Source organism: Copadichromis virginalis, linkage group LG14 (assembly GCF_057382275.1).
Source record: "Copadichromis virginalis isolate Kocher_CV1m ecotype Utaka linkage group LG14, C_Virginalis_male_GT1.1, whole genome shotgun sequence".
NCBI lineage: Eukaryota > Metazoa > Chordata > Actinopteri > Cichliformes > Cichlidae > Copadichromis > Copadichromis virginalis.
Genome location: NC_140631.1, coordinates 1,366,923 through 1,392,710, shown reverse-complemented (window position 1 = coordinate 1,392,710; position 25,788 = coordinate 1,366,923). Strand labels below are relative to the sequence as shown.

General features: G+C 42.9%; 1 protein-coding gene across 2 annotated transcripts; it reads left to right on the top strand.

Annotated features, from left to right (window-relative positions):
- Nucleotides 1–1,405: 1,405 nt before the first annotated feature.
- On the top strand, nt 1,406–20,937 carry zbtb44 (zinc finger and BTB domain containing 44). 2 transcript variants are annotated; one of them, XM_085478962.1, is made up of 7 exons: nt 1,406–1,468; nt 1,563–1,701; nt 8,045–9,144; nt 9,656–9,740; nt 10,221–10,372; nt 10,759–11,059; nt 16,903–20,937. In XM_085478962.1, the coding sequence occupies exons 3-7, from the start codon at nt 8,079–8,081 to the stop codon at nt 17,312–17,314; spliced, it is 2,016 nt and encodes a 671-aa protein (XP_085335088.1). In that variant the 5' UTR covers nt 1,406–1,468; nt 1,563–1,701; nt 8,045–8,078; the 3' UTR covers nt 17,315–20,937. The 2 variants fall into 2 exon arrangements, with proteins under 2 accessions (XP_085335088.1, XP_085335087.1); XM_085478961.1 differs by lacking the exon at nt 1,563–1,701 and having other exon boundaries at nt 1,420–1,468.
- The last annotated feature ends 4,851 nt before the right edge of the window (nt 20,938–25,788 follow it).

Here is a 25,788-nt window from a genome sequence, read left to right as displayed (position 1 = left end):
TAGGTGCCTGGTAGCTTTTAAAAGTTGGGTGAGGCAAGTTTTACAAACCGAAACCTTTTCCAAAGTTCTGTAAAAATCCTCCCACGCTGGAATAACTTCTCCGCTCAAATATTTCAAAGACAGCCATATAAGAATATATTCAGTAGCTGTGGTTAGGGAGGAACCCAGCCACTTAACAACATCCTGTTTTAACGCCTGTTATTCTATATTCTGAGCTTGGTTGATGTTAAAATCATAATAGTTCAAAAATACCAGCATGACCATAATCACGTTATCCACAGTTCAGTTTGACTTTCAGTTGGTATGCAATGTTTCAGCAGACCGTAGAGCTTTATCACGCTGAAGAAATTCAAAGTCTGAAATGAAAGCTATTTAAAAGAAATAACGAGAAACTCTTTTGAATGTCAGTCAAATGATGACCAAAAAATAACTGTTCAATCTTTCTCCTGTGTAGGAGTGTTGGGGGCTGTTCATATGTTACAGTCCATCCATAATGATGGTTGTCGTCATCTTGTTTAGTTAATCATTTAATTATCTTCTTACACCAGTTCAAATGATTTATTATTATTATTATTTCTGCTTTTTTTCTGGCATTACTGGGAAAATGGACCTCAGCCAAAATGCTATATTGCATTGCAGAAGGTGGTCAGGATTATCCTCTTCACCAGAGCTCAGATGATCCAGTGCTCTTCACCAGCTTCCCCCCAGCAAAGTATACTGAACTAGCCACAAGTGACTGATAGAAAATCTCCTGTACTGTGCTGCACAGACCGAAGCACCTCAGCTTCCTCGGAGTTTAGCCTGTTGTCGGTCTATGTACTCTTCCACCACATCAACATCCTGTCCCAAGATATTCACCAGTTGTGCAGCTGTCCTCTTACTTCATCTCTAGTCTTATTCAGATACAGAAGACTTTTCTCCGACTCCATAAAATCACCCACTGTAATACTCCTGCCCATCACTAATGTCCAACCACTGCAGATTCATTAAGAGTATTTCTGCAGGTGGCATGACCCCGAGTTATACTGAAAGTCAGAGGTTTACATGGTTAACAGGAGCTCCTGAACTGCACACCATCATTTTATTTAAAAGTTACAATAAATAGAGGCATCAAGAAACACAGGATGTTGTAATATAAAAGGATTTAGAAGAGTTAAAATCACAGATTGTAAGTAAAAGATTATCAAATTACTTTAAATAATAGATGTGATAATATAAAGACGAGAAAATGTACAAATACAGCAGATTTGCACATGCTGTGATTCTATGAACATCTCTATAGAGAAAATATAAACTTCACACAAATGCATACAAACAGTGGGGACCCCCAAGCTGCCCCGAGGTGTGCGTACACAGCTTAATGTGAGACTTCCTGTTTCTGACAGTACTGTACAGTACAGTGGGAGATGCGCGTTGCATTGTGGGGGTACAAATACAGCGCAGAAAGGACAGCGGGGAGCACAAAGGGGTAAAAACTGCACCTCGGCAACTTTTAACACCAGCCTGCTGTAATGTGAATTCATGTGAGCCTTAATTAAAGCGCGACTTTTGGCGGCTGGCAGGCTGACAACTGCTGGAAGAGCGAGGAATGTGAAGGGAGCGGAGAAGAGCGGCAGGGCACACCGCTGTCTCCAACTGCTTTGTCAGCTGAGCTGTTTGCGACCCGAGGCCCATCCGTTATCACAGGCCTCACCCGAGAAGGTAAACTACCTTCGTCCGCTGTGCCTGATAACGCTAACCGTGGTGTGTATATTCCTGTCTGGTTGTGTTGCTTTCTCGACACTGAAAACGACAGACAAACCAACTAAGAGCGCCGTGTTGTCTCAGCTATCGCTAGCTTGGCAGCTAATGCCAGTTAGCTCCCGTGGAGCAGCTGCGTCAAAGTGCAGCGGCTAGTCTGCGGTCAAAACGGAAATGGGAATACGTCGGCTTCAAAATAAATGAAGTCAATTAAAAATGTTCTCTTATTTTGTATATTTCTGTCTTAGTATTTATGCAGATTGGTAAAATCTCAGACTGCAGTGCAGTTCAGAAAGCTAACTTAAAAAAACACCACAGGTCTACCAGCAATAGTTGTGAATAACACATGAATATAAATGATGACTAGTATAAATGGCTATTATAGTCATATAATAGAAATAATCACTTTACGTCGTGCAAGTTGTAGGTAACAACTGTGTTTTAAACCCGTTGAACGACACCAGTAACTGTCACACATTAACGTGCCCCATTTGCTTCAAATGATTTGTCAGGTTCGTTTGGCTTTTATTTTGAAAATTCAAATCGCCTCCTGGCAAACTCGGCGTCTGTTTGACACCGTTAGCTAGTGTTTGCTAAACTGTGATTGTTGTTGCAATCATGTTCACGGAGCATCTTGTCCACTTGAAACTGAGATACACACACACTCGAAACACACACACACAGTCGTTCTTTGTTTGTTTGTTTTATTCACATTCTCAGCTTTCTGCTGTTATAGTCCTGCACTTTGCTCACTTTGGCTTCATGCAATGCAATTAGTATAAGTACAGGATGAAGGCCACGCCCCCTCGACCCTGTCGTCTGTCATATAGTCATTATTTAATCAGTTGCATGCAAGCTTATTTGTCTTATTATTCACCTGCTAATAAACTAATAAACAGCATCAAAACAAATCCAGAGTCTAATGTGGGAAACAATCATGCTCACTTTTAAGTAGCTGTTACAAAGAAGTATATTTATGCATTTTTCCTCCAGAATTTGTGTTAAAAATAAAAATCTCTTTCAGAGTGTCAAACCTAATGTTTGAACTTAACATGAGGATCAACGTTATTGTGGAGTGTTCAACAAGTCATTTTGAAATGTTCTCTAAATTAACTTTAGAGTGCCTCCATAGTAGGGCTGCACGATTAATCGTTAGAAAATCGCGATCTCGATTCATACTTATGTGCGATCTCATTTCCAAATGACAACGATTAAAAAAAAAAAGAAAAAAAGACGACGACGACTGTACCGCATTTTGATCCGGGACGTACTCTGCATGAAAACAAGCGCTCAGGCTTCCTGCTCAACAAATGACGAGGGCGGAGCCTTATACCACGATACAGAAGCTGTGCTGTGTGATGCTAAAATTAGCAGGAAAAAACAACGGAGAGCACGTCAGGGATGACGAGAAAGTGACAGGAGAAAATCCGTCCCGGTCAAGCGCTTCCCTATACACGTCGAACTCCCGCAGGCACAAAGAAATTACGGAGGCTATCACTTATCACCTGACCAAAGATATGGCTCCCATCAACACTGTGCAAAACGAGGGATTTAGGAAAATGATCAACACCCTAGACAAATGCTGCACAGTGCCGTCCCGCAACTATTTTTCTATTGTTGCACTACCTGCTCTGTACACGCAGCGTCGAGCAACGGTGGAGACAGAATTTCAAGCAGTACAACATTTTACGGCAACGACAAAACGTGAGACATTTGTTGTTTTTATGTTTATTTATTGTTTTTATGTTCAGTCTCAACTGTTACGAAGTTGATGTGGAGTTACTAAGTGCAATAAATATTTATACTGGAAAAGAGAATCGTGAGAGAATCGTGATCTCAATTCTAAGCCAAAAAATCGTGATTCTCATTTTATGCAAAATCGTGCAGCCCTACTCCATAGTGATTTAAATAGTCCTCTAATGAGTGAAAGGGCCTTGGTCTGATCACAGGAGGACACAAAGTGAGGAAGAGCTCCTGGTGTTAAGAAAAAAAATCTCTTGTGAATAAGCGAGCAGCCAGAAGTTTACCAAGTGCCCGTGCACTTTAAAAGGCTTTGTTCCTCTGGACGTTACAGGATTCTCCCATGAATTTCACTTCAAAATTCTTTCAGTGTCTCTGTCAGAGGAAAGTTTGACGAGGCGGGTAATATCATGAGTTAGCACACCGGGCAGATGCTGCATATGTGGAGGAATAACATTTGTTATTGATTTTTCTGCACACGTTTTGGAATAACTTGGGCGTGGAAAGTTGAATAGTCGATGCAATTATTTCTTTTCTTCAAATACATCTTCTCTCTTGTTTTTTATCTAGACGGTAAGAAAGATGGACATAGCTTCCACCATCCTGCAATCTGAAGGCCACCAGGTGGCAACAGGTGTGATTGTTAAGAGACTCCCAGTCTTACAGAAGTGTGTCGGGGTGAAAAGGCTTTCTTATGTTCGTCACCCATTATGAGTGACATCACACTAAATAAAAAATGAAGCCTGTTTTATAAACGTTGGTCAGCTGTGGTGTTTTCCACTTGATCATTGGCTAATGACTTACAGTCACAGGCCTGTCCTGTGAATCCACGGGCTCTGCCTCACGTTCTACTTTTAGAAACAACTGAGAGCGTAGTGCTCTATTGAGAAACCAGAGAGGCTTTTAAGACAGGACGGGGCCTGATTGTTCATAAATTTGAGAGAAGAAGGATTTTACCCTGAATTCTGGATTGAACCAACCTGGCTGCAGCATTTTGGATCAAGTCAAGACTTTCAGGGAGTTTTTAGAAGAACCTGAAAATCTGAAACAGGATATTTCTCATTTTAGCAACATTGCACAGATTTAAGACATGCCTGTTGTGAAACCTGACCAATTTATTGCTGACATTATTTGCCAATTATTTGCATTTACAACAACAGTTGAATGAAGAATTTAAAATGTAGAGACACCCTTCAACCATGTTGTGGGTGTCCAAATTGCCTAGTTTGCCCACCAAAGAGGATTGTGCAGCGTCGCTGTTGAAAACACGTACTGTGAATGCTGCAAAGAGAACAACCAGCGGATTCAAGCAGAGTCACGCAGACTGTAAATAAATAAGAGTGCGTAACAAACGTTTTATGTTTCTGCGTCTGAATGAAAAAAATATTGTCTGGTATTTTGAATTCACTCTTGAAAAGGATTTGTGTTGTCTGACTTCATAGGTAAATGCACAGCAATGCAAATATAAATATATAAAGAAGAAGTAGAGGTCCTTGCACTCCGGAGCTCCATGATTCCCTCGAATCAGCCTTTTTTCTTGTGAAATGTCTGTTTGCCATCTCAGCTTCATGTTAAAGAACATTGATTTGAACAGGTTAACAGAAATCTCTTCTTCGGACAGGAGTCTAACCTCGTGGTGGAATTAAAGCTCATTTTCTAATATGCTCTGTTTGCTGGTTCAGACTCCTGTTGCACCACCGCAGCCCAAATCTATAATTCACTTTGCCTTTACTGGGCCAACATGGCCCAAGAGTATTTTCCTTTGGTGAGGCCGTGTGAAGGAGAGTGCGCTCTCCCTGTGAGAGCCCCTTCACTCGAGCTTTTGTTTGATGGAAAATCTCATGCCTCAGAGAATCCACGTCTCGCAGACAGCTGCTCGAGCGTCCTGCAGTGCGCTGGCCTCCACATGGGTCTGGCTCGCATCGCCGCGCATCTGCTTTGATTGTTGTTACATAACTTGGCATTTGGTCCTCTGCGTTCCTACCCCTGCCTGCTTTCAGCCCCCCTTCACCTTCCCCTCAGAAAGCACCTCGTTGTATTCCTCTCTACCTTTATCCACTGTCCTCTGAACATCGAGCACTTGCCTGTCCCCCTCTGTCTCTGCTCTCGACGTCATGTCTTGCAGGGTAATATTTGACCCCTCGTTTTGTTTCTGTACTTCTGATTGTTGAGTAAGTCAGTGATTCCACACCCGAGTCTTTGACAGCTCGGCCTGGATTTGACACATTGACAATGATTTAAAGAATAATCATGTAAAGTTTGGGTCAGTAGAAAAGTCTCAAACTAAAATAAAGACAAAACAGGCTCTTAAAATGTCTTCAATGTCCTGTTGCTTCTTGGTGTTCAAATTGAAGTGCGATTACTTTTTGAAGTTGTCACATTATTCATTCTGCATCGTTCTTCTTTGGTCGTCACACACACTGTCATTTTAAGACATAGTGATGTGGTGTGACACACTAATGTGTCATCTTCTACTGGTCCTCTGTAGGGCTGGGTACCGCCACTGATTTCTAGAATCGATTCAATTCGATTTGAATCTGGGAAATTTTGCCTCACACAGTCAGAAATATTATAATTCAGATCTGTACATTTACATATTTTTTTATCTATAAGAAGGAAGCTGACACTTTCCAGACTTTACCAAAGGTGTGAGCATCACAGCGAGGCCTTTGTGTCAAAGTAGCTGAGGATAAACACAGAAACACATGAAGGAGATTTTCCTGTTCTGGGATTTTATAAAAATATTCTGCAGTAGATCAAAAACGAAAGAAAACCATTAATCAACATATGAACATCACCTCTGAAGTTACAGCAGTTTTATTACAGACACGGCGTTTTGCATTTTGCATCATTTTAAAAAGTATAAATTTGTTCAGTATTGAACGGCAGAAATTAGGTTTTCTTTTCGGAAGTAAGTAAAAGAAAAAAAACAGCGGCTGACAGCCTGTAAACAACGGCAGACTTGTGCGTAACAAGCAAGCGAATAATGAAGAAAACAGATTTTTAGACGGGAAACTGTTCGAGAGAGAGAGAGAGAGAGAGAGAGCTGTGCATGAAGTGAGATTTTATCCTGGTGGAAGCAAAACAGTAAAAGTCAGAGTGAATCCATGACGATGTTTATGTGAAGCGTAGTTTGGATCTTCTTTGGCTGCTGGTTCGGTCAATATTGTTTGGAGAGACATCAAACTAACAGCTTTAGAATCAGTGAAAAAAGGGCGTGAACACAAAGCTCGACCCGCCGAAACATCAGAGTCAGCGAGCTGTCGGCTTTCAGCCCCGACCGTGCCCGTGCCGTCGGTGAGAAAGTCACATCTCACTGATTCTGATGCGTCGGCGGGTCCGAGCTTTGTGTTTACGTCTCTGTGCAGAGTCTGTGCTCCTGCTCTCATTTACTGTTACTGTCGATTATTAAAACCCAGCCTAGTCCTTTGGAAGTGTAACAGCAGCAGAGACAGCCTGATGACTACATATAAAACAACTATTCAGTAGTCATCATAGCCATGAGTAATGACATACTGCTGCAACAATCAAAAGTATAGTTTATAGTATAACAGCAACTACATGAGGATAGTGATATTTTGGTTGGTGCTGTAATCTAACCTCATTCATTTCATTGAGGTCATGCACTTCCTCAGCTCCTAAAATGTGTCTGTTTACAGTGTTTTTCTGTTGATTGCTGATTTAAGTGAAGTGAAAACCAGATACGTGTCAGAAAGTTGGGGAGGAGGGCAGTGAACACGAAGGCGAGATAAGCCCTGACTCTCGCTGTTTCTGATCTGTGTTGGAAGGAAAGCTAATCCTTGCACACCTACAGAACTGAACCTCCACCAAAGGATGTCTGTGAATACAGAGCAGGCGAAGACACTCCCGGGCGGCAGCGAGCTCACGGCTACACCTGCTGAAGCTAACAGCCAACAGAAGAGCCTAACTGGTCTCCGACCCGGACCAAATGCAACAGCTTGTAGAAAGAAAATCAGTTTTAGCCGTCTTGGCCTGAGCTGAACTGAACAGTGATTTAATTTGAGCTGCTGTGAGGGAATGTGGTGTGATTGAGTTATAACTGATTTATAATAAACAACAGCTTTGTGTCATAAAGTGAATACAAGAAAGGAAAATCTTTTCATGAGTGTTTTTCTATTTTCTCTGTGGCTCAGGAGGCCGGTGGTTTGATCCCTGACCCTCCCAGTCTGCTTGTCAGTGTCCTCGTGCTGATACAGAACCAGAGTTTCTCCTCATGCGTTGCCTGGAGTGTGTGAATATGTGAGAAACTGGTACCTGTAGACTCAGAGCTCCTGAAGTAGCAGCCCTTTAACCAGATTCCTTGTTTTATCTGTCAAAAGTCTAAAATCCACAGACATGTGTAATTAGTCGTGCACCTGACCAGCAGCTATACGGTATATCATTTTTACATTGTTTGGTTAAGGTTTAAAAAGGATCTTGGAGAATATCCAAAGTATATGTTCATTCACAGCGATCTGTTTCTTTTACCGGTAGAAAGGACTGGCGCGGTAACACTACTCTTTTCCAAACGGAGGCATTTATTTATGGCTTTTTGTCTCTGCAGGACACGCATCCTTGGGATAAAGAGGAATTCCAACATGGGGGTGAAAACCTTCACCCACAGCTCGACCTCGCACAGCCAGGAGATGCTCGAGAAGCTCAACGCTTTGCGCAACGAGGGTCATTTATGCGATGTCACCATCCGAGTCCAAGACAAGCTCTTCCTGGCCCACAAAGTGGTTCTGGCCTGCTGCAGTGAATTCTTCCGCTCCAAACTGGTGGGCCGGCCAGAGGAGGAGGACAAGTTTGTGTTGGACCTTCACCACGTGACGGTTAGCGGTTTCGCTCCCCTGCTGGAGTACGCCTACACGTCGACTCTTTCCATCAGCACGGAGAATATCATCGACGTCCTGGCAGCTGCCAGTTACATGCAGATGTTTGCTGTGGCTAGTACGTGTTCGGAGTTCATGAAGTCAAGTATTCTGTGGACTCCGGGTAACAACAATAACAACAACAACATGGGAGCGGATAAACCTCACGAATCGGCACCGGAGAGCGCCTCGTCAAACTGTGCCCTGACACCGCTGGATGGCAGCGTGTCGCCGGTGTCTTCCGATTGTAGCGTGATGGAAAGAAATGTTCCCATCTGCCGCGAATCGCGAAGGAAACGCAAAAGCTTTGTGTCGATGGCTTCCCCCGAGAGTCCGCTCAAATGCACTACACAGATGGTCACCACCTCCCCTCAGATCCCCAACCCATCGCCCTCGTTCTCAGACAGCGCAGCCCAGCCCGTGGAGTCCTCCCTGGCCTTCCCCTGGACTTTCCCTTTCGGTATCGACCGGAGGTTTCACTCGGACAAATCGAAGCTGCCGGAGAGCCCTCGCTGTTTGGAGCAGGGAACCCCGGGGACCTCGGAGGTAGTGGTTGGCCGTCGGCTCAGCGACTTCCTAACGTGCGAGAGCTCAAAGACGGTGTCTTCACCTGTCGCAGCGGAGGAGGAAGATGTAAGGGTGAAGGTGGAGCGTCTCAGTGACGAAGAGGTCCAGGAAGCATCGTCACAGCCAGTCAGTGCCTCTCAGAGCTCGCTGAGTGACCAGCAGACGGTGCCGGGGAGCGAACAGGTCCAAGAGGAGCTCCTCATCAGTCCACAGTCCTCCTCCATAGGTGACCGTCTTCATCCTACCTTCACGGTGCATTGTTGTATCATATGTGCGCCGATTATATTTGGTTAAAACGTTCGGCTTAGATAAAACTTCGATGTGCATATTGTGTTTCTCACTGGTGTAACAGGGCTGTGTCCTGACCCACTTAAGACGGCGCTGCTTTGCAAAGTGTGCAGTCAAACCTGCCTCGCCCTGCTCCCAGAGCTGCCTCCCCACCCACTGGATTTTTATTTGTATTGTCTCAGTGGAAAGTTTTATTGTCCACTGGTCCAAATTCAGCTTGAAAGGCTTTTCTGCCTTTCCATAAATAAAAAGAGGAAATGGAAACATTCGTCATTTTTTCCTAAACTGTTTAGTGGCACAGTGCTTTGTTATCCAGCAGCATCAATCCCGAAGCAGGGGATTAGCCTTCAAAGAGTGTATTAGTCTAACCGTGTCCAAGATGTCATGCTTTAGGCTTTATTTTCAGTCGACAGCTACCGTGAGTCATTTTCTTCCCTCCGTCTTCCCAGGCTCGATGGATGAGGGCGTGTCAGAGGGCTTACCGTCAATGCAGAGCACCTCTAACGCTGGAGGACATGCGGAAGATGATGAGAGGTATCGTGATTTGTTGAAACTCGCTGTGAACCAATCATAAAGTAGGAAAGAACATATAGACGCGGCTCTCGCGACTGAACGTCTGGGCCACACCTGGTTAGATAATAAAGACGTCGTGTTTGCACGGTAATCTAAAGAATGGTCGTTGTGTGATGCGTGTTAGCACGCTCCTCAGTGTGGCGCACATCGCTGTCGTCACTAATCACATGACACATATAAACACATATATACTTGGTTAGGGTCGTGCTTTCTGTTAACTCCTTATATTATAACCAGCAGATGCAACAACGGTACTTGTAGGTGCACGCACGTGCTTGTTCATGCTCACACTTATGCTACGTCGTGCATGTCGAGTTGTTACCCTGATCCGCTGTCAACACTGTTAAAATAGAAGAAGGGCATTTTGATGGCAGATTAGAGCTCTATACTGTAGACTGGGACTGGACTGCATCAATGACTAGTCCTCTGTTTGTGTTTCAGGTTGGAAGGTATTCAGTATCCGTACCATCTCTACATCAGTCCTTCAACACGGCCTGGCACCAACGGCCCTGACCGGCCCTTTCAGTGTCCGACCTGCGGAGTCCGGTTCACACGCATTCAAAACCTGAAACAGCACATGCTCATACACTCCGGTAGGTGAGATATGAAAGCAGGTGCATCACAAGATTCTTCATATATGACTGCGCAGCACCACGCCCCTCTGAAGTAAACAAAAATGTTGCAGCCTTTGTTTTCTGAGACATTTTTTGAGACGTTGTCTTTTTACTTGGAGACAAGAAGAACAACTGGGTTAATACATTTCTCGGTTGTGAAGTTGCTAATGAAGATTTTAATAAAAAGGTTAAACGATACAAGTTGCTGCTCTTGTAAATGCCTCAGGAAACAAAGGAGACTTTCAAGGAGACTCTGATCTAAAAAACCTTAGCAAAGGCTTTTTGTGATCTCACACGCGTGGACACAAACACTTGTGTAATGCTAATGTACAGATCAGCAAGCGTGGTTTTGTCTCTTTTTCCAGGCATTAAACCTTTCCAGTGTGACCGCTGTGGGAAAAAGTTCACACGGGCCTACTCCCTAAAGATGCATCGGCTGAAGCACGAAGGTAAACGCTGTTTCCGGTGCCAGATTTGTAGCGCCACATTCACGTCCTTCGGTGAATATAAGCACCACATGAGGGTCTCCCGACACATAATCCGCAAGCCGCGGATTTATGAGTGCAAAACGTGCGGCGCCATGTTCACCAACTCTGGCAATTTAATTGTACACCTGAGGAGTCTGAACCATGAGGCATCCGAACTAGCAAACTACTTCCAGAGCAGGTGAGGAGTCCGGGGGCGCCGCCCCCATCTTTACTCAGATCTCACCTGGATGAGAAAAAAGTTGAGTTTAGATTCTAACAGAAGGCTCGTTGTCGTGACTTTGGCTTTGTACAACTGTTTTTCAGATGATTTGAATGCTTAGATCAAGGGTGTCTGTATTTACTGGGGAACTTTAACTGCTTTGACACAATTGTTTTATATTTTGGGAATAAGGATTATCTGATGAGTTGAATGAAAACGTCATGACCGCTCTGATAACTGTGGTGTAAATGTGAATACTGATAATGAGGCCTTGTCCACAGCACTTTGGCCTCTGTTTGTTTCGGTCACTGCTGTGAGCACTGTGTGCTGTGGCAGGTGTGGAAACCCTTTTCCACATGATTCAAAACATGGGAAAACTGGGAGTCGTGCCCCGTAACTGGTCCCATGAAATAAAACAGAGAATATCATTTCAAGTTTCTCTTTGAATAAACAACAGTCATTCAATTACATGCATATGCTTGTAGATGGGGCTGCCACAAATTATTATTCTGATACTCAACTAATCAGATCCATTGGACGTAAAACGTCCAGCTGACTGCACCAGCAGCATCTGCTCTATCATTAGCTTACAGCTGGAAGTGTTTAAGGTGCTCACTAAAAATGAAAACAGATGATAGTTTATTACATTTTAATGACATTTGCAGATTGTTTCAGTGAAGTTTAATAAACTCCTTGCTATCTAAAATATAACAGGACACCGGAGTAAAGTCTCGACCGTCTCACACTTCTGATGATCAGCTGTCTGCTGATGTTTATTCAGCTGTGTAAAAACTTTAATCTCAGCCAAACCGATTTACTCAGGAACAAATAAAACACTGAAAAAGCCAAACAACAACATTCATAATAAGAGTAATATTAAAACTAAGTAGCTGCCGCCATTGTTGGAAACTGGAACTGGCTGAGCTGCGCTGTGAATTCTGCCATTTGTCGGCCGCATTTGGAGGAGTCTTTGAATTTGGACATCCTTTGTCGCGTCGCTGTGGCATCATTGGCTTACAAATGCAGCCGCAGGAGGATGTGTCCTCTGAATTTGGACACAGCTACGATACCAGACACAGCTTCTTCTTCTTCTTTGGTGTTTAACGGCAGCTGGCGTCCTTGTAGATGCAGTGCTGCCATCTTCTGTTTCAGTCCGTTATTACACTCTTAAATCAACGATTTTGATAGTCGACATAATTGTGACTAGTCGACTAATCGTGGCAGCCCTAGGTGGGATGCTAATAATAGTAGCCTTGTGAGCTGGGTGTAGCAGCAGAGGAACCAGTCCCCCAGCTGCTGCAGGCTCCGGTTGGAGTTCATCACCAGCTCACTTTGGAAAACGCTGCTGGTAGTTTAGTTACCGTTCGACTGGCCCAGCTTATGCCACACTAAGCAAACAATTCCTGGCTGTAGCGTTGCATTTACTGCACACGAATGGTCTCAAGCTTTTCATTTAAGTGTCAGTAAAGAAAGTGAGTGGAGACATTTCCCAAAATGTCAAACTGTTTCTTTAACATTCACCACTGAGAGGAAATTACAAATTAGGGCTGAACGATTATGGAAAATAATCTAATTGCGATTTTTTGCCCCAATATTGCGATTGCGATGCGATATGCGATTATTTTTTAAGGTCTTTGTCTTCTGTATTATTAAACAAAGACAAGCAATACATCATATAGTATGGCCAATACTATATTACATTAATTTTAAACTGTTCTTTCCTGGAAGACAGACCTCTGTTATGATGACATGAGGTGATGCATGAATTGATGACTGACATTTTTATTTAACTTCTTCAATCACAACAGTATATTTGAACATACACAATAGTTTATTTTTAGCTTACAAACATCTGAGCATAAAGTGCTGACAAGGAACCCTGGTGTAAACATTAAAATGAAAGTCAGTACAATGTGCAGATTGCAGAAATATACATAAACAAAATCAGTGGCTTTACCACACTCAGTTTTTCGACATCTGTGAACTACTAGACAGTCATTCAATTAAAAAATAATATTAAATAAATAAAACTAATAAATAAAAAATACACACATCTTACTGATCTCTGCAGTCAGTAACATTACACATAAAGTGCAAACATAATAGCAATTGTATAAACACACACACACGCCTTTAAAGTTTAAAGGCGTGAAATTGGACGGTCTAGTTCTGATTAGCGTCACCGCTGTCTCGGTGGAGTTTAATAAACTCGGCCGCCTGCTTCTTGCTATCTAAAATATAACCAGACACTGGTGTAAATTCTCGACTGTCTCATACTTCTGTTTAATAAGTTTTCTGTTTGACGTTTAGTCAGCTGTGTGAAAACCAAGGAGGAACCCACCCGGGGGATTAATAAAGTTTTATTTTATCTAATCTAATAACTTTAATCTCAGCCAAACCGATTTACTCACCAACAAACAAAACACTGAAAAAAGCCCAACAATAACATTTTTAGGTTGTCTAAGTGACTTATATATTACGTTTAACCCGAGCAGCGAAACTCCGCGGTGATCTGAAAATGATGTGCCGGGAGTTGTGCCGTTCTCGGCCGCATCAGTAACCCTCGAGCTCCCGGCTAGCTGTCGAGCTGGTGGGTAGCAGACGCCTCTGAAAACGTCGAAGCACTTTTGCAAATATGGGATATCTTGATAAACCGAGCAGATATTTGATGTTTACACAGCTACTTTCTCGCCTGAAAATATGTTAAAAGTTTATTTTGTGACCCAGAAAGATTAGTATGAGTAATTTTAAAACTCAGTAGCGGCCGCCATTGCTGGAAACTGGAGTTTGGCTGGGCCGCGCTATGAATTCTGGGATATGGTAGTAATTTGGACAGCCTTCGGCGCGTCGCTGTGACGTAATCGGTCTACAAATGCGGCCTCAGGAGGATGCAGCCCATGAATTTGGACATGTCCAGAGTATAATCGCAGCCTTTGCAGTTAGAAAATTGCACTTGATCATGTCGCGATATTATCGCAAATGCGATATATCGTTCAGCCCTATTACAAATACCTCAAATTTGTTTCAGCTCTGACTGAAAGATTTCCAGAAGTAAGAGGATGAAGTGAAGTATCGAGAGTACAAACAAGAACTTGCTGAGTTTCCTTAACACACAGAGTAACTGTCCAAATTATAACTCGTAGTAATAAGCACGCCTGAGAAACTATAGCGTACTGTAGCAGGTACTGTGTGTGGTGCCTTTGTCATCTCTGCTTCTTTAACCAAATCTAGGAGGTTATTTGTTTTCATCATCAGCTAGTTAGCTTTAATATTACTCTTATTAATCTTTCTGGGTCACAAAATAAACTTTTAACATATTTTCAGGCGAGAGTGTAGCTGTGTAAACCTCAAATATCTGCTCGATTTATCGAGACATCGCATATTTGCAAAAGTGCTCCAACGTTTTCGGAGACGTCTGTTACCCACCAGCTCGAAAGCTAGCCGAGAGGTCGAGGGTCACTCGAGCCGGCGAGAACGGCAAATTTAAGATAACTTAAAAATGTTACTGTTTGGCTTTTTCAGTGTTTTATTTGTTCCTGAGTAAATCGGTTTGGCTGAGATTAAAGTTTTCACACAGCTGAATAAACATCAAACTGACAACAGTGTGAGACGGTCGAGACTTTACTCCAGTGTCCTGATATATTTTAGATAGCAAGGAGTTTATCAAACTTCACCGAAACAATCTGCAAACTTCATTAAAAGTTAATAAACTATCATCTGTTTTTATTTTTAGTGAGCACCTTAAACACTTCCAGCTGTAAGCTAATGATAGAGCAGATGCTGCTGGTGCAGTCAGCTGTAATTTTAACATCCAATGGATGCACGATCTGATTAGTCGACTATCAAAATAATAATTTGCGGCAGCCGTAGTTTGACAGTCTGCACATGTGCAGCTGCAAGATCGACGGCACTGACACGTTTGGAAGAACATCCATGGAAACCATGTGATGAAAGCTCGGTGTCACTTTGGCTCAGGCAGCACCAGTTTCTGTATCTCGTATGTTTGCCTGTACCAAACGTTCATGTAAAGGATGAGTCCACCAATCCCACACACTGAATCTGTGCTGTTATTACACCAATGACTGAGTCAGATGAAGGTGCATCACAAAGATGATGAATTTATTAACAAATTTAAACTATGCTGTAACTACAGAAAAACACTCTAAACATGTTTCCTTATTTACGATAGAGCGTGCTGTCATAGAAGGCCTGTTATCCCTGTTTTACTGTCTGCGTTATATTTACTGTACAGTGATTGTGCAATTAAGCTGAAGCCTCAGGCTTTGGGTTGCTCTAAACATTTAGTTTCTGACAGTTTTTCCACTTTTGGCTCAGTATGATGTCAGTAAATATGGTCGTCTCAGGCACGCCGTCGCTGTTTAAACCCAGTGTTTATGAGGGAGAGCCAATCACGCCAACGTTTACCTAAAGAGAGGGCGATGACGCCGTCTGTTTCCAAACGCTCAGGAGCTGCAACAGTTTACGATGTTTTTCTTTCAGTTGTAAAATACTGAAAGTTACCCCTGAAGACGTTTTCAATCTGCTACCATGTGAAAGAAATACAAGCAACAGACCTTACACGTGTGACCCTGATGATGGAACATGTGGAGTAGCTTTTAGCTTTTAGCGGCCCGATTATGAGTTTCCTGGTTATCTGGATGCTGAAGGTGGACAAAGTTTCAAAGGAGTTTGATGTACTGTGCAAAAGTCTTGAGCAGATTTCTTTATATATCTTTTCTGCTAGGAAAATAGGAGATTGTTACAGTGACTTGCTGAGCTTCAGGAACATTTCTCCATTCTTCTGGAAGGACATCCCAAAGCTCTTATTTTGACTGCATTTCGTTCCCTGCTCTCTGAAGATGATCCCACACTGCTTCACGGAGCTCTGGGCTCCCACTGGTCCTCGGTGTGGTTTGTCTAAGCTTTTACTGCATTGGCAGGATCTTTGTCACGCTGAAGAACGACGCTGCTGCCGAGCAGAGGCTTTCCACATGGTGGATAAAATCTGATGGTGCTTTTCTGCATTTATGGTTCCATCAATTATGGCAAACTCCTCAACACCACTGACTCAAACATGTTTCACTGATAGGCTCTAGCAGCCTATCTATAAGTGCCTAAACTGGTCCCTGGGTGTTAGCACTGATTCATCTGTTGAGTTTGGGCCTTTTAACGCTGGAATGATTCAGCTCAATAATAACCAAAAGAAGCGGCACAGAAAAAAGTCAGCCTGAGGGTGGCTCAAGACTTCTGCACAGTACTCCAAAGCTCAGGCTTCGGACCATCACGGACAGGTTTTAAACCGAGCTGTTTGTGCTGTTGCACAGACAATCCCTAACCCTAACGTGGTCGTCTCAGGCACACGGCTCTCTCTTCAAATCGTCTGTTTCCGAGCAGCCACCAATCAGAAGAGGGAGAGTGGTCTTGTTCCACATAGAGGACTAACGGCAGCACAGTGGGATAAATCTTTAACTTAAATATTAATAGAACTTGTTGGAGATTAGTTTCAGGTTTTTCAGCTCTGTTGGCTGCAGACCCACTGCCCCTCGATAGTCTCCTCCGTTGGCTCGGTGTTACCATCGGGATAAAGTCTATAAATACCCAGACCTCATCCCGAAAGTAGCCGCAGTGTCATCGGTACATTTTTGGTCTACTGGTGGTCACAGTGACAGAGAGCTCATCTCCATGGGGAGACACGTGGACATATGTTCTGTGTATTACAGTATATGTATATACAAGTATTTTACAGTGTGTTTTTGTGAAAATCACATGTGCAGTTATTGTCGGGTGACGGGGAACTTAACGTGTTCTCTTGGTCCACGCAGTGATTTCCTCGTGCCCGACTACCTGAGCCAGGTACAGGAGGAGGAGGAGGCGCTGGGAGTCCAGTACGAGCTGGAGGAGACCCAGCATCATCCGGTCTACCCGGGCAGCACCTCCGCTTCCACCACCACCCCCGCCTCGTCCTCCTCCTCAGTGCAGATGCCCGTCATCTCCCAGGTCTCCTCCTCCACCCAGAATTGTGAGAGTTCCTCTGGCTTCCTGTCACCTGAGCCCCTGGATCCCCTGGAAGCCCCAGCCTCCCCGAAGATGGACGCCGATGACACGGCGCCCATGACAGAGGAGACCAAGATGGACAACAGCGTTGGTGGCAGTTCCCCAGAGGTGTTTGAAGAAGAGCAGCAGCAGCAGCAACATGCTCGGGCCAAGGAGGTGGCTTCCATTACCATAAAGTGATTCGAGTCTTCTACTTGCCCATTATGTCTTATTTTGCAGTCATGTCATATGGGAATATCGGTTGGGACGACTGGATGTTGCCGCCTCATCGTGTGAAACTGTCAGGACGCTGCGATTGAAGTTTTCTGATACTTCGACTGACTGGCGTTTCTCTACGCAGATGCTGAACACCTCACCAAACCCAGCAACTCAATGTCAGCTGTTGTTGTTGTTGTGGGGTTGTTTTTGTTTCAAATATAATATTTCATAAACCTTCACTGTTGATGTGAGATTTCAGTGGGTCAGAAGATCTCGCTCGAAATCCAAGTTTTTTTTACGAGTCACTTAAAGGAGGAAGGTTGTTTTTCCCATATGACGTGAATGCAGCACAAGCTAAAGTCATTTCTGTCTTAGCCAATTCGAGGTCTGTTAAATCGAAGCCTTGCTGTACTTTTGGAAAGTGCCTGAGAGTTCCCATTTTAACAAAGTACCGTGTAGAGAAAGAAAAGCTCTTTGCTTTGCCAACAGTGACAAATCAAGTCTTTGGAAAAAATGTTTGTATTCATTTGTAGTGCTGATGCTAGTTTGTATTGGCAGAGACTGTGTTATTCCTTTAGTGCCGTTGCTATAGGCAAACTGTTAAATGTCAATATTATCTATATTGCAATAGCTTGTACTGTAGTTTTACTATTTGAATGCTGTGAATGTTGGTTGTTGTGAAATGATATGTCAGGTGTGTGTATGTGCATTTCTTTGATCAGTATGAACACATTTCATTTTTTGAAATTACTTGACAAAGTATTCCCGAACACATCTGTGCAGTATACGATTTTCCTGTTTAGACTTCGTGACGTCAAATATCTCAAGATTGGATCGGCACTAGAGCGACTTTTATTTTGTAATCCAACGAAATGGATACAAATCGAGACTGAAAAAATCACATTGTTACTTTGTCGTCAACGACTGCAGTATTATATATTCCCAAATGTGATATGGCAATGTAGCATCCCAGCCTTCTTTCCAAAGGCAGTTCATTGGATAGATGTTCACGTGGCTCAGCAGGTGCGTTGGACACTGCATCCTGACTATTGGAGCGATGTTACACTGACAGCGTGATTTTCTTTGCAGCTCTGTGGGACTCTGAGCTCAACCAGGATTTAGTTTTTTTCTTTCTAGTTGTTACAAAGGGGACGATTCCCTGACTACCATTAACACTCACTGAGCAGTTTACTGGGAACACGTAAACAGTGGCACACATCCGCTACATCCCCTGTAACAACGACCACTGTATAAGCTTTGTAACAACAGCTTATGGATACACGTGGCAGTGAATTACACCGAGCGGTGACCTGCAGGTGGCAATGCTAAAAACTGCAGTTCCTCTAACGGCCACTGGGGGCCGACTGTGGAAGCTTGTTAATACGCAGCAACTCACATATATGGGTGTTGACCTTGGTGCATTCAATTCATTTGTATGTGACCAACATGACAGGCTGTGTGCCAGAGCCACAAAGAAGCTCGTGTTTCAGAGTTTTATCAGAAACATCAAACTTTGCTCCTGTTGATGATTAGCTCTCCACCCTTTCATCAGTAACGTTGTGCTGGCTAACGTCGAGACTCTGAACTCTAAAACTAATATGTGACGTCACAGTAACGAGGAGTATTTTTACATTAACTGTTAAACTGCTCAGTGAGTGTACAGTTACTGTAGCCCAGGAAGCAGGAGTGACCCAGTGTGATCACGAGGCTGTCGAGTGTTAATGTGATAATGTTGTTTTGAAGTAACCCGTCTGCTAACCGTGAGTTGAACCTTTGGAAATGTTACCCACGCAGGCCGTTCTTCGTGTTACTGATTATTTTAAATGTGGATTTTCGGGTCAGACTTTCTGTTACCCGCATTGTGCCAACGGGCTTGTGATTCTGTTGCGCCTGAACTTTGAGTCGAATGCTACTGACGGCAGCTGGGTTCTGTGCTTACGTTCACACGCGCCCCCAAAAGTCGTACAAACAGCTCACTCCAGCAGGGTGCACGAGCTCGATTGTAAACGTGAGGATGAATACTGCTGAGAATCCAATCAGAGCCGTCTTAAGAAGCAGCGGTGTCGCCCCGTGCCATCCGTTCAGCCCTTTTTTAAATGTCGTGCCATTTGCCCTTTTTCTCTGGGTGCAAACCGAGCTTTTTCCTCTAGGACCAAATGTTCTCTCTCTTATTGGGGATTTGCCGTGGCAATCAGTACTTGCACATATTAAAAGAAAGAGATAATCATTCAAGCGGTCCATGTTATTTAGCTGAGGGGTCCTGCTGTTCTGCCCTTTACAACACTGTATGATGTTGTGCGTTGAAGAGGCTAGCCTTAGTAAGTGGACCTATTAACTCTAGTTGCACAATTTCAGAATTGAAAAAAAAAAGACAGAGTTTTCTATTCTCCACGTGTGTGTCACGCTTTTCATCTGTTGTGTTGGTGTGTGTATTCAGATCACCTTTTTTATAATGAAATGCTGCTGTTTGTCGAAACGCAAAGTGCCCAAAATATTTTTGTGAACCAATGGTGTGCAATAAATGGACCGGTGTTGTTTTAAAGGTTTTCGTTTTTAAAAATATACATACATATATATATATATATATATATATATAAAATATAAATATATGAAAAAGAAAATAAGAATGTATCATTTTGTTTCAATCTAATGTGACTGAATGAAAGCGAGCCCGTTTGATCTGTGAACATCTGTAAGCTTTGACATGAAACGACTGGCTGTGTCCAGCTCCTCTGTGTTTGTTTGGGAAGGCTGCATGTTCGTGTCGTTCCGTGACGTGAAAGAGAGCATGTGCTGAGTTGGTGGTATGTTCTGTCAAGGCCTTATTTTGTAGCCGACTCTTCATCCGATCTGTTGTTCAGCATGCCCTCTTCTTCTTTTCTGTACGTTATCCCTTTTTTATGTGCAATGTTTCAAAAGATATCTTGATTATACGAGTACACTTGATGTTGTATATGTTTTCCAGTCCATACCATTTATTTAAAAGTATGAAAATAATAAAAAACAAAAAGTACCCCCCGAACTGGTAGCTCTTCATAATGGCATATATATATATTTTTGGTGATTTTTCTATTCTGGTTGCTGTTTCATGGCATCTTTGGATATTCTTGTTAAATGTGAATAGAACAGCTTAGCCTGGGAGTGGGCGGGGCCTTGGTAGTCTTCACTTTGTGACTGTCTGCAATGTGTGTGTATATATATAAATATCCAGTATATACACTCATACTATGTTGCATATTCTTTATACTGTAGGCAGCCTGATTACAACCTGCTTTGAGACAGATTGTTGTACTTTGTGTCTTTGATATTGTATTTAAACTGTAGTTTGGAGAACCTGTACAAAAACATCCCAGATAGTAATGCAACCTGCACACACTGTATCCGGGGAACTGACGTTTGTGGTGGTGTTGAGTGTTTTAACTGGATCATATTCCACAGTTGGCTGTTAAAAACTGACGAGACCACTCTGTATTTAAGAGTTTATGGTTGTTCTCAATCTTTGCTAGTGTTCTGGCTTTGCAGTCCTGTTGTTCTTAAAAATAGTTGTTTTGTAAAAGTTTAAAATGTAAATAAAAAAAATCAAAGTCAGAAAGATTGTCACTGAACTTTGAGGATTTATTTCGGAGTGTGTGGAGTAACACGCCAGGGTTGTTGGCCCTGCCGTTGTCAGGCTCTGTCCACTTAACCTGGACCCCGTCAAGACAAGTCGAACATATACGGACATTTTTGTGTTATCAAGCAGTCACAGATACAGACAAGTACAGATAAGACAGTATTAGGAAAATATAGCGACAGCTTCTACAGACAACGAAACCACTTCATGTTTTTAAAGTTGAAGCCACTTAAAAGCTCCCAAAGAAAACACACCAGCAAAAACACGGTGCTTGTAAATCAAGACAATCTGACTGATTACAATGTTTCTTCCATTCATTTCATCTTTTTTATGTGACAGTTTTAGCATTTGTTCTCTTAGCTGCGGCTGTGCTTAACAGTCTCATAGTGAAGAACCGATAAAGCCTGAACTGAGACAGAGGCTTAGTCTAACTACAGATTTGACAATTCGGTTCAACTCAGTTTTATTTTGCGCCAAATCACAACAGCAGTCACTTCAATGTTCTTTACATTATAAGCCGCTGCAATAATACAGAGAAAATCCCAACAGTCAGATGAAGAAGCGGGAAGGAAGAAACCTCCAGCAGACCCAGGCTCAGGGAGGAGCACACCTGCTGCTACTCGATGGGCGGAGGGGAGGAAGAGAGCCAGAGGTTAATGATAACTAATGATTAAATGCAGAGTGGTGTATAAACACTTATTGAGTGAAAAGAGGTGGAGAAGTGAAGAAGAAACAGTGTGTGCATCAGTGCATCATGGGAGGCCCCCAGCAGAGCACTTCGCTCTAATAGGGGTCAAACCACTAACCTTGTAAATAGCAGGTGCTGCTCTGCCTCCTGCTCAGGGTAACACTGCCGGTGGTATGAAGTTACCTCGATAAGCTCAGACCCTGTTTGTGGTGCTTCTGGTCGGGCATTTGCAAATCTGCCCATACAAATATCAACCAGTACCTAAGAATACTTACAAAACTGAAATGAAACCAGCCTATGAAACAATCTGCTATTGCGAAACATATAAACAAACAAACTTCCCACTTCAGAGGACCCCACAGAAGTCATCGTGCGCTGTCACAGTGAGCAGCCTGCGAGCCATTCAGCTGCTATTTCATTCTTTTGATTGTGTTGATGAAATGCGAGATCTTCCACTGTCTGCCTGGAGGACGGCTGCCACCAGAGCTAAGTGCTGTGTTTTTGTTTCATTTATAACAAAAAGCCACAGCTGCCGTCAAAGCCAACAACTGTGGGAGGCGGCGTTCTCTGTGTGGCAGACGAGATGCTGCAAAATGAAAAGACTTCAGTGGATTGTTGTTCCACCTTGTCAGCTCCATCTGGCCAGTGTGCACGCGTCGCAGGCCGTCTGCAGTAACCTTTAGGGTAGAAGTGATCGACTGGCTTCAAACCCACGGTGCTCCGGGTTTACACACCTGTGCAGAAGAACGCACCACTTGTTTATGTGGACCTATACTGAAGCATAATGGATGTTTACTGCTGTGGGAGACGAGAATGTGAAACAGTCAAAATGTCCACCTTTAACCAAACGTGCTGCCTGAACCTTGAACAAAGAATTTCAGTGGAAAGTTTCATTTGTGACGGGCTGCAAACTTAAACCTGCTCCGTTTACAAGCTGCTTTCATGAAGTCGAATTAAAACTGAAGAACCAACAAACAGCAGCCAAACCACGAAGAGGTGGGAGAGGTCCGGGGTTTCAATCTTATTTCATACGTTTTATATTTCATAACATCAGCATCGTAGACAGTCATAGTAGAACTCATGATGGCATCAGGACTGCTGTACTGGTACTGGGTGGGAAAACTGAGTCATTAATTTTTTGTTTTTAAAGCTAAGAACCTTTTCTTTAACGGAAATGAATATATATTAATATCAACCCCTGGTTCTGGTAACAAGTTGCCTTTCATAGTCATTCCCAGAAATATTTAGCGGAGCAGAAATGACCAGTGGATGAAAATTTGGCTAAGCTGGAGTCATTTGGGAACGTCTGGCTGATCGTAGACCCATCGCAGGAAGTCCTTCTCTTCGCACGGCTCATGTTGGATGAATCTTTAAAATGTTTTACACACAATTGTTTGTTTTTCTAAAGATGCACATTGGATGATTTAACCTCCTAGGACCTGGTGTCCACATGTGTGGACGTCACATTTTCGGTTATTTAGACCAAAATACTCAATCTTGCTCTACATGGGCCTGATATCCACTTACGAGGACGTTATGCTGCTACTGTCCTATCAAAATGTTAAACGAATGTCCTCATGTGGCTCTGATTTTTCTTAGAAACAAAAATTTGAATAAAAAAAAAATTCTTTCTTTTCACATTCATCGTGTCCCAATCAGCCCAAATATCAAAGAGAAATGAAAAATGCTGCAGTGGAAGAGTTCAGGTCTCAGGAGGTTAGAGTAGATGATCCTTCTCTCTTTGCCATTAAAGGCCAAATAAACTACAGCTCGTTTGGATTACGCAGGTGGATGAATATGAATGAATGAGTGACGGAGCAGTTGTTCACTCCCACCCCTGCATTGCTTCCAGTACAACTCCATTGCATAATACTGGGCTCAGACCTGTAAAGGTTTACTGCAGATGCATTTATGACTTGTTTACATTCTGGGCTTATCTGCAGGTCGTGAACGTCCCAAGGCGAGTTCTTAGACACACGGGATACTGCAGTTTTCTGAGCGATAATGCTGTGGCGCGCATCAATGCCAGGAAAAATAAAACACACTGCATGACTAATACACATGTCATACATTCCCAATCAATGGAGGAGTTGGATTCAATGGAATATTCCACAAATCCCGACCTTGCCAGATTCATTAGCCCTTTGTATCCACAGAAAATAATAACTCCGTCTTTCAAGCGACCCGAGGATCTGGGTAATGTTACCGGTGATCATTGCAGTTGACATCTTGCAGTTATGCAAAAGGTTTGTTCCATTACGTTCAAAGATTCAGGGACCATGATGACAGCTGTCTGAGAAGGATTGACCGCAATGATTTCTCCCTTTTCCACAGCTGCACTCGTGTCTGTCCACCAGTAGCTCTACTGCACTAAATACCTGCTAATAGAAGCAATAAGAAAATCGCTTCATCTGCCCACTGTATTATGTCAATTTCCATTCATTTCTAATGAGCTTCTCAGAGGCTCACTCAGTGTCTGATTCTTTCCACTACAGCTCAGAATTTATTGTGCTCTCTAGTGTTGGAAAAACCTCATTAAAGCCAGACACGGAACACCCGGCACCTCATTCCAGTGTAAATTCCTTCAGCTCACGTGATGTCGCACACAGTGCTGTGGCTAGACGAAGAACGGGAGGTAAACATGGCCACCTAAAGGGCCTGTTGCAGTGAACCGATGGATCTATCCTGTAGTAATAGGAGAGATAACCTCTAAAGGCCACTGTGATCATGGTTTAGGAGGCTGTGCACGCTTTGTCCTTCACTTGTGTTAATATAATAATATAACACTGATCAAAATAAGTTGCCTTGTCTTCCAGTCCCAGCAACACCTCATAGGATCCAAATTAAAGCTAATTTCATGCTGTGTGTACAGAAAGTGACTCGGACTCTTTGTGTGATGCCCCCACATGCCTCTCTGCCAATGATCCTAACTGATAGATGTTAGCAAAGTTCATCAGCACGTCTTTAGTGTGACTTCTCCCATGGCTCATGCAGTTGCCATCAGAGATGGGCAGTAACACGTTACTTGATAACTTTTTTCAAGTAACGAGTAAAGTAAGGGACTACTATTGCAAAATCGGTCATTAGATTACCGTTACTTTCCCGTAGGAACGCTGCGTTACTGCGTTACTAAAACCGTGATTTTTCTGCGAGAATGTCTCACGACAGTGACGTAAGCGAGTGCGACGTTAGTGACAACAGCTGTGTGCAGATCAACAGTGGATCATATATCGATTGTTGGAGAGAGTATGAGCGTGCAGCGTTTAAAGCGTGGAAGTACTGACCTTACTTTGAGTTTGATTCCATAAAAAGTGACAAAAACATTAGTGTCCGCTGTGCGTGGGAAGAAAACTTCTTTTTACAGCGAAAAAACCCCTAAACTTCCAACAAGCACCGAGTAGCTACGACGTAATGGGAAACTCACAGAGAAACTCGCGGATTCTTCCACTGACCGCGGCACACCTGCACCAGGGTAAACCTCCGCCTACCGCACTCCTGCTTTACAGGTGAAAATAGAGCAACAGGACCGCTGAGTCTTTGACTTTATTTATTTTCTGCTGTGTTTTACTTGCATCTATTTGAAAGACTGAGTGTAAACACAAAAAATATTTTATTTTATGTGCTGGAATGTGCAGAAAATAGGTTTAAATGTTAAACTAATTTCTTCCAGTCAGAGAATGTTGCAGATAATTAAATGTTTGCTTGATGCATAAAGTTAAAAGATTAAAACTGATAAAACAAGTTTTAAAAAGAGACTTTTCCATTTGATTACATTTTGTATGATGGATTATGTAGAAAAAGTAGAATTGGGCTGAAAGATCTATCACTTTATCACCTCTTCAGGTTGTAAATCGTGTTTTTAAAAAGTAACTAAGTAACTAAGTAATTAATTACTTTTGAAAATAAGTAATCAGTAGAGTAACAGGATTACTTTTTTGGGGAAGTTGTCACGGCGGGGTGCGCCGATGTGTGCGGAAACAGGACCCAAAAGCAGATGATGACGAGGAATAGTAATGATTAACAGAAAAGTGAACCTTTATTGCGATGACGACAGGAAATGAACCAAGAGACCAAAGCAAACAGGCAAAACACTAAGAAACAAAACACTAAGCTGGCAAAACACTAAGAAACAAAACACTAAAGGTACTAAGACCA